Here is a 12,968-nt window from a genome sequence, read left to right as displayed (position 1 = left end):
TTTCGTGAATTACATTTAACTAATATGGGAGTTTTCGTGAAAGAGTCCTGCAACTTTTTGTCAATTCTGGAAATGGAAAATCGATATTTTCTTTAAATCACCTATCATATCGGTCCTCATTTCAATAAATTTATTGAGTTAACATCCTATGGTGGATGAGTAGACGTGTTAACGCTTGCGGTGTTCACGCCGAAGGTCTGTAAACGATATGTGACGTCCTCTCTTGGCCTTCCTCGCCGCTTTTGTACTGGAAGACAATATTTACTCCTCCAACAAAACTTAAATTTTCACACAAACCAGATATATACAACAACATTTCTCTTTTTTCACGTTCTTTACTAAGCAGGATACGTTTAATTACACCATTCTCGAACGCCTGGCTACGTAATCTTTTTATAAAGTTTTCACCGCTTGTTTGCCTTTTACCTGTAATGGAATCTGTTTTTCAACAAATACAAATAAACAAAGAGCTTCTTCACCGTGTAGTCAGTAGGTAAACTTGCCCTCCATCACAACAGTGGTGTACCAAGGTCCTAAGTACTAAAACTAATTTTACCTTTAATTTAGCAATGTATGGTACAGGCCTGTTTTAGTAGTGGTGTATCGGTTCCTGTTCCTGAAGCCTACTAAAGGTAGAGGGTCTTGGATGGTGTTACGTCATAGTTGATGGTGTTAACGTCTAGTATTGCATGGATACACACGTGGTGTCATGGTGACATAAGCTGCTGCATGTGCTGACACGGCAGTGTGATTATATAGCAGTCTGGTGCTGTGCTACTTCAGGAAGTGGATGTCCATATAGAACCTTGTGGTAAATTTAGAACCTTCCCAGTTTTATGTGAACGTTTTAAGAATAAATACAGCTGTAGGACATTTATGATGCTACCACGTGACAGGTAGATATAGTTGATGTCGGAGCAGTGATACAGTTGGACAAGCACCGTATGACACGATTCCCCGAAACAGAATACTCGACCTCTTCTATGTGCTTTGTATTGTAGTGCGTCAGTCTTAGTGTCAACCGGGTTGTACCCAGTGGTTCGTAGAGTTCGAACTCAATCAGGTGATTTGTGGAGTCCGGTGGTTCGTACAGTCCGGTACGTTATGGATCCGGGTGCTTTGGTAAACTTACAAAGTCATTCCAGTGCATGTTTATTTGCTGGCACAAGTACTTGGAGTCGCTCGAACTATGAGACATGATATCAGTCTCAGTCTGTACAACATTATCAGGACTAAAAACAAAATGGTCATCAAGTCATATAGCATGGTCTCTCAGTATTTGAATGGGAGGTTCAACTAACATGAACTGTTTCAGACACTCCGGGGTTATGTAATGGGCGTTTGTTTTTTTAAAACTGTAACCTGTTTATGGAATGCAGAGAAACAATAATTTGTCCTCTGTTTTTCAAAAGAAACACATTGTCCACTGGACATGCAGAGTGTTGTGAAATAATGTATTGGTTGTCAAACTGAAGTTTGTTTGGTGTCTTTCAGAGACAGAAACTGTACACATTGAAACGCGGTCTGAACACCGGTTACGTATATTTACTAAACATAGTTTGACGTGACATGGCTATTTAACTAACGCTATAAAGAAGCGTGTGCTCATGACCTTGTTTTGACTGGTCTATTTTATACGTAATGAAGTACACCGGGTGTCCTGTGAAGGTACACCCACACCGAGTGGTGGTGAGCCGTACACAGTCCGAGCCTGGACCCGAGGCAGCTCACACTGAAGAAACCTAAATATTTTGGCATCTCTGAAAGTAGTTCCCCACTTGAAGAAGTAGCGGAATATGAATCATCTGAGGTGTGAGATGATGGTTTTATCAGAGAGTGGGACGACCAGTGGTACCCTAGTACAGCCTACAGTTGTGGTGTATGGAGGCTGGGAGGTTCCTCATCCAAACCCTCTGCTGTGATACATGTCGCTAGTAGAATGTAGGTGGACTCGTTGTCTCTGTAGTGCATGTGTACTCTGTGTTCCGATGAGCCAGATTGGTGGGTGAAAGCTTCAGATTACTTGATGCCTTGAATCTCGTCGGTTCTTTTCTGATTACTTGAATCCGTTAAGCATACCATCTTTTATAAATTCTTTAATCCTATGAATAACCTGAGTTCACAATATATATGGATTCACATATGATTACGTGAATGATATGGATTCACATGGTTACTTAAATAGTATGGATTCAGATATGATTGCGTGAATGATATGGATTCACATGGTTACTTAAATAGTATGGATTCAGATATGATTGCGTGAATGATGTGGATTCACATGGTTACTTGAATAGTATGGATTCAGATATGATTGCGTGAATGATATGGATTCACATGGTTACTTAAATAGTATGGATTCAGATATGATTGCGTGAATGATGTGGATTCACATGGTTACTTAAATAGTATGGATTCAGATATGATTGCGTGAATGATGTGGGTTCACATGGTTACTTGAATCATGTAAATTCAAGTAATAAACTGAATCACCTTAGTTACGTTGGATCACATGTCATGAACTGAACCAGCCAGACAAACAATGTATTTTGAAGTGTTTCCCAAGGGTCCGTAAAGTTATACTGTCTCTGATTATTTCACCAACCTGGTTCCTCTACCTATTTTTTCGGTTGCATCATGGCGGACAGGTTCGCCAAGACTGAGTATGTTAATGTAGGTTTAACCTATTTCGCTGACCTCATTTGCATCAGATGTCCAGATGACCTCATTCAGAGTTTGGTACAGACTTTAAGACTTGAAACTCCCCAGCGCCTTCCAGTCTAGTGTCAGACTCGACACAGCGGCGGCGGGTAAACACGACCACCTCCTGGACTAGCAAACACCGACATGATCCGCAAACTAACACTCACTGGCCCACTGATCAGGCAGATCATGTGATTTAATCACGTGATACCAAAGTCACGTGACCTGTTACAATAGTCAAGCGTCTTTACAAAAAGTAGAGACCATATACCGATACGATATATGGCGTCTGCAAGAAGAAACTAAAATCTGGGCAGTTTGTGGAAGCTTTATTCACGTTACCTGGACACCCGGTGCCCTTCAGAGTCTTCTCATCCATCTGAAGTGGAAGTAGAATTAGATGTCAGCTGGCGGGTGGCAAGTGTAGACGATTGGTTCGCTTATCTCCGCTTGGTTCGCTTATCTCCGCTTGGTTCGCTTATCTCCGCTTTGCGCCTTGGTCGGACAAAGGGAGCTGAGAATACCAATAGGCTTTTGGTGAAAAAAGTCAGGTTAATCATGACTGATATCAGCCTCGACTGCCCCAGGTACCGCATCCCCACTTCCACAGAGACATCACGGTCTCTTCCAACCAGAATTTCTAAACCACGAATTGGTCCAGGATGTCAACAGGAGTCTCAGGAAACAGTTCCCTTGGTAACGGATGGTTACACGACGATGTTCTTATATTACAGACATGGCAATTATAATTCACTTCTGAAATGAATGAAATGGGGTTCAACGTCGTAGTCAGGATGTTTTGCACTTAAAGACGACGTGCATGTGCACGTGTGTGTGGCTGTCTATAGCAGTCCTGATGTTTCTCGTGCTAACGCACTGAGATACCAAGCCGCGATTTAACATGGAGATCCTACCTGGACACTCAATACGGACTTTGAGCCAACCAGTCTTTGTGTTATAGTCACAATATGGCTGAAATACTGACAACGTGACTTATATTAAATTCACTCACTCACATCTTCCCAAGCGTAAAGAAGGGTAATAACGTATACCGTATCTGAACCACCATTGCGAGACCAACCTTCCCACTCCGGACACACCGTGCTATCCACCGACGTAGTCCGAACTATACTGATGGAAAGAAATAACGGAACAGACATGAAATTAACAATACTAACGTCATGGTATCTTACGGCGGCCTGTCCGTGTAATGAGCTTCAGGACTACATTCTAATGTGTCTAAGCTTCTGTTATAATGTTGTATATATACAATCGAGTGATATAACATGTTATACCCCAACTCTAAGCTCGGACTATTTTCAGTCTGCCCCAATGAGAGTATGACTTTTGCAGTAAGATCATTGAGACCAATAATAAGAAACATATTAAACGAAACTGACCAGAAAAACACACAGAAGACCGATTTTTAGACATCTTAAGCCTGTGGCAGCTAACACGACAGTGATAGATAACGATAATCAGGCAACACTGCATTTAACGGACTGATCATTCACTCCATACATACACTTGTTGTCAGGGTCGGCGAAAGAATCTGCCCAACGCCTACCACATACTAACCATGACCCTCGCCTAATACTCATCCCAGTCAAGCCTGTCAGGTGCCTGAAGCCCTGATTCAGTGATGAGAATCATCCCGCAGGATAAGATATACACTAAATATCTAAACCCGTTACTCACTGTACTGTCAGATCGCTGAGTATCTGACATCTGCGATAGAAACCGTAGCCACTGGTCTTTCTCGGCTGTTCCATCCTGCACCCTGACGCTGCCAAATTAACGGTACCCCCTCTCGGGTTATCTATCTGGTGTATTCCCGCGCTCACATCTCGTGCAAGCAGACGCTCAGTAGGGGGACGGGCGTGAGGAGGGCCAGGGCTATATACTCTCCACTAACTGTACATCCGGACAGAGAGTCGCGCTTCTAGTGCTACAGAGTATTAGAAGACAGCTGTTGGAGTTTCTACTGGGGATAAACTGGTTCCTGATATTCCTTAAAGAACCATTTTTCTGATGGTGCCGGTTCAGTGTGTGTTATATTTTGGTACTTCTCTCTGGAATAACTCCAAACGATGAGTACCATGTCTGTGGACGATACTGATTTAATTGCCAAGATCGGACGAAAGAGGTAGGTCTTTATTCTGAAGAATGCTGATTTTTCAAACTTAACTAATATACGCTACTCGAACAAAATGACGTAACTGTTAATGCTTATGTCTCAGCTGGTATCTTCATTTCAAAACTGTTTTAGAACATCATAAAGTTTCCATTATGCTTAAAATATTATTAATGCACACTTTCATATTTCAAAACCTGCAAAGCATTATATCGCAAAGTCTTTAAAACTTGTTTTAGATATTGGTTGAGAAATATTGTGTGTTTTTATTTTCAAAACATGAGTCTCATAGGCATTTCACAATCAAACAAAATTGTATGACAGAAAATCGTGTATTTTTAAAGAAACTCAAATTTCGGAGACTAACCGACATTTTAGTTCAATATTTGAACTCTCTGTCAAAGCAGAGACCATGTAATAGATTTTTTATATGGTCTCTGGTCAAAGACTGTTCACTGATTATTAATGGAAACCACTGAACTCATCGCTGAGCCAGTGCCAGTCGTCTGTGGATTTCGGTAACCGTAAACCATGGTCTCAAATGATAACCAATAAATATCCATAGCAAGAAAACATGGCCCAAATATTAGTCTTATCGTGATTGAGACGCCCAATATCAAACATATAGAGGGAAAACAGAGAAAATCTGTTTCTCATCCGTTCAGTTAGTCATGTTTGTGTACTTAGCCCCACAAGCAATGGCTGCGCGTGCATGACGTCAGCACAGGTGTATTCAGCTCGCGCAGGGCAAGGATCACGTGTCGCATGCGTCAGGGCTGATATTTCCAGATCCCCATTATAAAGGAACAACGCATGGGTCTGTTTAGGGAGGAAATGTTTTCTGGAAGATGACATTTCTGCTGTTCAGAGTCTCAGACAGAGATATCCAAGAGATATTTGATCAGTAGAAGCAGATCAAGCAAGCCATATTAACAAGCAACGAATTTCAAGTGTAAAGTAAATCAGGGTTCACCAGCAAATTGTTAATATTTCTACTTGAATAAACTGTTATGGAAAAAGTCTTGAAAGTGTAGATTTAATCATGTATCTATCATCAAACGGTTTCCATGACGTCAGAGAGCGCCCTCTTGTGATATGGAGTTCGCACTGAAGTCTTTGAGCTATAAATAGATTATCTTCCCCCCTGCTCTCCTCTCCCTGAGCATTCGTTGAGACTGAGTCATGACAAGCGTAACCAGTAATAATAACATATATACAGAATCGGGGCCAGATGTTTGTATGAATGGGGTGGAAACATGAATGGTTAACTAATCCCTATAAATACATCAAGTATTTAGATGATCGAATGAAAAGATATGAGGTTGCTATTTACGTCATTCTCACTGTCTCACGAACTCTTTGATGATGTATCAATGCCTTGGTTTGAGAATTAACCAAACACGACCCACCCACCCAGTTGATCTATGACCCCCACCCCCACCCAATCTACCCAGTTAATCTATAACCAACCAACCACACACGCAGTTGATCTATGACCCCACACCCCACCCCATCTACCCAGTTACTATAACCAACTACCCACCCATCCAGTTGATCTATACACCCCCCTCCCACCCACCCAAACACAAACCTCCCCACCCCTTTCAGTGGACGCCTCCTATCCCCTTAATACAAAAACTGCAGGGGGCATGCCGTTTGTGAGACACGCATGGTTGAGCGGATTATTAATTATAAGATTGTAGATATACTTCTATTGGAATGTAAAATGATGATGAAAATATATTTTAGACATTTGGACGCTTAAGATATGCATAGAACGACCCGTTTATAGAATTTGTCCACCTGATCTGGGCTGATCCTTGTAACAATATAGCCTCACCCCTTCCTTGTTAGCCTGCTGGCGAGTGTGGTGCCTTACAAATCGGTATACCGATTTCACAAAACTACTAGACCTGTTTCTGATGTTGTGTGACTTGTACTTCATACCTATATCACAATTAGATCAATTACCAACTTTAACAGAAACAGAACATCATACCGCTAACTTGCTTAATTGACAACGACATTATAATCTATGTCGAAACGTCGCCTATACAGAATAAAGAAGTTGTATATGCATAAAAATAGTCCCCATTCTTCTCCTCAACTTCTAGAATTCCAATCAAAGAAATCATACCGTTCAATCCCCTATCTGAGGTCGCTTCCTGCCCAGATCTGACGAATGGGTTACCTCCCTTGCTTCTGTCTTCACTATTACTCGTACGAATCGACTGCTTAAAGAGCACCTGGTAGCTCTTCCCTTGATTAAAACCCACACCACCAGTAAGTCATAAATCTCGCAGACCCCTGCTGCACCTTGCCGAGATTGCTTGCACACTACGGGGAGAATAGTCGGCATTCTTCAGCGGCCTGTAACGGATCACTTCCCGTTAATCAGGGGCCTGACACTCTCAGTGGAAATAAACAGAAAAACATATACAGCGCCCTCTGACCCCATTGTTATTTACAAACAATCTATACCATTGGTTGTCATATGTACCTAGGTACATGTATAGAACTTAGGTCGACCAGTCTGACTGTGTGACTGTCTTTGTTGTTTATGGAATCTAGATGCCTGGTCTATAGGTATCTTACTCGCATGACCTCACACACACGCACTCAGACAAGTACACACACAGACACACAAACACGCATACACTCACACACACGCACATATCCTGCCTCTCGCATACACTCATAAGCACACACTTCCAGAAAAAAACACCATCCATTTTCTGCCTAATGTATCTTATAAAAAGTTATTTGCCTTTGCAGCTAAGCAAGTTTATCAACTATGATTATTTTATATATACAAATTAAAACCAATAGACCCACAGGCAAAACGAACATGTAGACTGTATATGTAGATGTAAATGCATATTTAGAGAGATATGGAGTTACTAGATTGGTAGGTCGAGACCTGTAATCCCTGTGACCCTAGACTACACGACACGCTGGTACACAGAGCTACAGAACACACGGTCAGACTCAAAGAAAGTACCATACATTAGATGTATCCGTTACTGATACAGATAGGCTATATATCACATAGGTCAAAGGGCACGACATGATGGACAGCTTCGAACATAACGGAAGCGTTTATTCTGAGTACCCAAGGTCTGTGATATCTGACATTTGTATGGGTCAATCGACACCATCCATCTTTAGGGCACGTGCGCCGACCGAAGTATATCATCCAGCCATCCTCTTATTCTCAAAACACAAATAACTTCTATTTGCAACGAAAGCCGACAGTCAGTGCATCGAACAGCATCAACACAAACCACGGCTTTAATGCATGCCTACAGTCTTTACCAGACAAAGCTTTGAACATAGCTTGAATTCCGGTATTCCTCGTGCAATGCAGTCTTCAGACAGACGGGCACAGCATAATGGTAAATGTGGCAGCGTTGGTGAAGGTCGTTTCGGTTATGTTTCACACAGTCTGGATCAGCGAGAAGCAACGATTGGTCATTGAGAAGTCAGCGTTCAGATCTATTGGCAGGGCATCTGGTTCTGTTGTATCTGCCGTTACCAAGTTACGCCTCCAGCTGACGGAGTCGTCGGGGCAAGTTATGGCGGGTTATATACGCAATAACCCTGTCGAGATAGTTATATAACTCATACTTAGATCTGTTCTCACCAGGTACGGTGTATCTGTTGCAACAGCCCTCCTGGCGGCTCTTTTTTTTGTGTGTTGTGATCTCAACACTCCACATTAATGTCTGTTTTGGCAGATGCTAGGGAGTATCAAGTGATATGTTCCAACAACAACTGTTAGGTACTACGCCGGATAATATACGATATACAGGCAATATATGTGTTGTAGGTTATATGTCTTGGATTGGATGAACATTGTATCGTGAATACGATATATGGCATTTGATAGATATGTATGGCTACATGATATATGTTTAGTATATGAAAGATATGTATGGCTGTATAATATATGTGTGGTGTATGAAAGATATATACGGCTGTGTGATATACGTGTGGTATATTAAAGTTATGTACGGCTGTGTGATATATGATATATCTGTCAAGCATAAGGACGGTCAGTGTGGCTGTGTAGTTGATATCACACACATATACCATAGAGCCACGGGGTATTGTCATAACTCTGGCAGCGGTTCCAGACATGCCTCGGCTAACGAACGTTTGCACACACGCCTACAATGTTATGATTAGACTAACAACTAGTCTCTGAAATGAACATATTTTACAGAAAAAAGGCTCATAGTGAAAAAAACAACCAAAATATAATAAAAAGGAGCCCAGTGACTTTCTTCATTTTCAGAAGCTGTGGAAATCTAGACTTGCCACATTTTCTAGACTTGCGTAGGATTTCTTGGATGTATTTGCTCAGGGTCTGTATGACAGACTATGTAATGATGAAAATATCATGGACGTCTTTTCGTTCTTAAAGGATAGTGTCTGTCATTGATGGTGAGCTGTCAATTGATGATGAATTTTTTCTTTGCAAATATCTTGAATTACACATAGTATCGTAGGATGTAAACCTTGAGTCAACTGTGTATTCGCGTGTAGATGGGAAGGTATTCACTCAAGATTGGAATATTTACATAACGACAGCAGATTTATTTTTTCGAAAACTAATATGTTCCCGAAAGTGGTGGAAAAAATTGGTCAAATTGACCGTTGGCTTTACATTGGATCATGGATGTCCAAAACGTATCGAAACATATGTTTGGTTTCAGATAAAACTCCCTTTAACCAAAACTGCATTGCGGGTCGGTTCCATAGCAGTGGTCACGTGACGGGTTAGATGATTGGGTACCCCAGTGGCTACTGCATGTGGCCATCATTCGGCCACCGGCGTTCGATTCCACACGTGACAGTCTGTGAAGCGTTTTCTTGTTATGCCACCTGTAATAATTCTAAAGCCCTGCCACTTAAAACTGCTGCACCATTGCTTAAAGTCTAGACTAAGGCTTAGTCTCTGAATATATATAATTGTAGGGAAATTAATGTGGTTCGGGGACTGTGAGACAGACTACTAAAAGTCGTATGTTTGTGTTTCAGGTATCGTCGCCGATTAGAGCGTGAGCGGTACTACACCCAGGCAGTGGAACTGCCTTCTGCAACGTGCAACACTTCCAACATGGCCTCCACCACGTCGGGGGGGAAACTAGCTCAGGAGATCCATGACGAATTTCTCACCTGTAAAATCTGTCTAGAAGGTTTCAAGTCACCAAAATGCCTCGACTGCCTGCACACCTTCTGTGAGCAATGTATCGACAACCATGTGATGTCAGAATGCACCTACAAGAAATACAGCGACTATAGGGAGTTCACCTGCCCTCTCTGTCGGAAACGAACCCAACTCCCGATAGGGGGCGTGAAGAAACTACCGGACAACTTCCTGGTTTCGAATCTTGGCGAGACAATCTCCAGGCAACGACCGTCCAAGTTCCCATTCTGCGACATCTGCAAGCTGGTGAACCGGAAGCACAGAGAAGCTACCTCGAAATGTCTGGATTGTAACAAACTTCTGTGTAAGCAGTGCGTGGACCTACACAAGGAGACGAAGGTGACGAAAAGCCACAGTTTATTTGACGTGGAGATTGAGAAGGACATTGAATGCAAGGAGCACAAGGACGAGGTAGTTCGTTTCTACTGCGAGCCCTGCGAGGCGTGTATCTGTGTTCTGTGCACATTTAACGAACACAAGGATCACGACATATCCCAGTTCTCGGACGCAGTCCTTAAGTACAAGGAAGCCATACAGAGCCTCCTCAACAGCTGCAAGGGCAGGATCGACGTCTACGACGCTCAGTTGACCCTCCTCAGTAAATGCGAAAGCGTCATCAAGGCCGCTGAACAAAAGATTCGAGATGTTGCGATCCAGTTCATCAGTGAGATACGGAACAAGGAGAAGGTGCTGATTGATGATCTGCATACGCTGTACGGCAAGGAACTCATGGAGTATGTAGCCAGGAGGTCGGAGATGCAGGCAAACCTCGATGGCTTAAAGAGCACCTGCAATCTCACCGAGCTGGTGCTGAAAGGCAAGGACATTGAACTGCTTCTCCTCAAGAAGCAGGTGCAGGAAAAGCTGTCCTGTTTGTCTGACATCGAGATCAAGGATCTGCCCAAAACGGTCAACAAGGTCGTGAACTTTAACCCCGGAACCTTGGATATAGGCGTGCTGGAGGATACCGAGAATGCAAATCAGAAAATAACGCCAGGGAAGAATCGCACTGGAAAGACAGATCTGCACATCAAGACGACAGAGACACAGACTGATGCGCCTGTCAAGGTACAAATGTGCAACAGATGTCTACAGACGGACATAGTTCAGGCTGAGCCATCTCCAACCATTGACAAGTACATAGCCACGGATTCTATCGACACATCGGAGAAAGCCGTCAACACGAGATCTCGTATTTCCAGCCACGTGAGGGAAGACACGCCCCCGGAAGTGGCGTCGCCAGAACCGACGTCGTCTCCCGTCCCCCGGAGACATCGCCGTCGCAGGGAACGCCCTCGTCCCGTGGAGGTATCGGTGAGGCCGACAACCAACTCTCCCGATTTCACGACACTGTCATACAGCAGCAGTATCGACGACAGCTTCTACGACGCCTCGAGCAACAGCAACAGCAACAACGTGACATCGTCGCCTGTGTAGGCCAAACAAGCAACGCAAGTTACACAAAGAAAAATGTATCCAGTTAAACACTCCAACTTTACGTTTCGAACACGCTATTGTTTCGAAGTGGTCACGTGGTACATCATGTGACCACAGTCACTTGGTGAACTGTTGAAGCTGTGTGAAAGTTCGAGTTAAGCGTACCATGTCTAGAATGGTGTGTTGTATCTGTGAAATGTTTCGTGTCAGAGTGATTGAAGCAACTGGCAAGCAACATATCAACCCGTGTATATATGTATGTAGTGACGTGTATTTGTATCTATACGTCTAAGTTATCTTAATTTATTCATTCAGTATTATCATAACTATTTCGAACTATGTATGTCACTATCACAACGTTGAAATGAACCACAAATTTGAAGAGGTTCCAATGAAACGGACACTTACGGAAAAAAAACAGTCCAGAAATATCTTCTGGCGTGTGTTCGGATGCGCACCACGGATAGACGACCAGTTTTCGTTGTTTTTATGTATTTTGTTTGCTGCAGGTTCATTTAGTGCTCTGTGCATACGGAATCAAAAGAAATGAGGTCAGAATTAATTTAAATGTACTCTTAAACAGAACGAATACGTTCAAAAACGACTCTTTATATTGACCAGTGGCTGTGGTCTGTGTTACGTCAACATGACGTCAGATAAAAGTACTGACAAACGTCGCCAAGTATATGACGTCACGTTATACGTTATATAACGTTATGGGGGACATTTTGTATTGATGTATGATATAACCGTGTTAGGATGACGTCATCATGACGTAAGATTCGTTGATAGAGATCACTGGGGAATGTTTGCCGCGTTGCTGCTGTGACGTAAGGGAAACTACTAAGACTGACGTCATGGTATTATGTGATAGTTCAAAAGATGTTTATTCCTTTTGAGATGTCAGACATTACCTCCTTGAGACTGGAGACAGGGATGCCTGTACACCATATCTCCTCCTTCCATAGTCCACAATGTTCGTTTTACAATCAAATCTATATTTTGATTAAAAAAACAGTATGTTCATTAGTAACATCACTTTTCTTTCATTTGAGTAAACTACCGAAAGCAAAAATATTTTCATGAGTGATCAGGTTTTCAAAAAAATAGTAAGTTTATGATAAAATGCTACAGTCCTCTGTTTGAATACCCCTGCAGAGTGAGAAGTGACTGACCAAAGGCGTGAGACTGAACGTGTGTCAAATAAACATGATGCTGTGATGTAGCCTAGCAACAGTCTTCTGTATTTATTTCTTCGATGGATTTTATTGTGATTGTAGCTCAATGGGTCATGACATGACGTTGTTTAGTCATTTGTGCTTGCGAGCAGTAGCCGTACATGACTGTCCGTGGGGTATTTATGGCACCTTTCGACCCCTTTATCCAATGTGTTTCTCGTCGAGCGGTCAGTATAGTCTCCAGCTTGTAGCCTCTCCAGCTTGTAGCGCAGGCAAGAAGCTCCAGTACCCTAAACTGTTTCCA

General features: G+C 42.6%; 1 protein-coding gene and 1 long non-coding RNA gene across 4 annotated transcripts in view; one reads left to right on the top strand and one right to left on the bottom strand.

Moving 5' to 3' along the window:
* The window catches only part of LOC124278029 (tripartite motif-containing protein 45-like), a 64,290-nt gene extending 51,574 nt beyond the window's left edge, over positions 1 to 12,716 (top strand). For 2 of the 3 annotated variants that reach the window (XM_046713765.1, XM_046713766.1), the window contains exon 2: positions 9,881 to 12,716. In XM_046713765.1, coding sequence (XP_046569721.1) covers positions 9,881 to 11,486 — 1,606 coding nt within the window. In that variant the 3' untranslated portion in view covers positions 11,487 to 12,716. Of the gene's footprint in view, positions 1 to 4,587; positions 4,850 to 9,880 lie in introns of those variants that run through there. The other variant, XM_046713764.1, reaches the window with a different exon arrangement.
* LOC124278046 lies at positions 3,068 to 4,502 on the bottom strand. The gene is made up of 3 exons (XR_006898957.1): positions 4,402 to 4,502; positions 3,785 to 3,834; positions 3,068 to 3,217 (listed from the first exon to the last, which is right to left on the bottom strand). It is a non-coding gene; the product is annotated as an uncharacterized LOC124278046 (long non-coding RNA).
* Positions 12,717 to 12,968: the final 252 nt, after the last annotated feature.

The sequence above is a fragment of the Haliotis rubra genome, unplaced genomic scaffold, assembly GCF_003918875.1.
Source record: "Haliotis rubra isolate DU_JTF1 unplaced genomic scaffold, ASM391887v1 Scf230, whole genome shotgun sequence".
Lineage (NCBI taxonomy): Eukaryota > Metazoa > Mollusca > Gastropoda > Lepetellida > Haliotidae > Haliotis > Haliotis rubra.
Note: the sequence above shows the minus strand (reverse complement) of the source record. Positions and strands in the feature narration are given on the sequence as shown.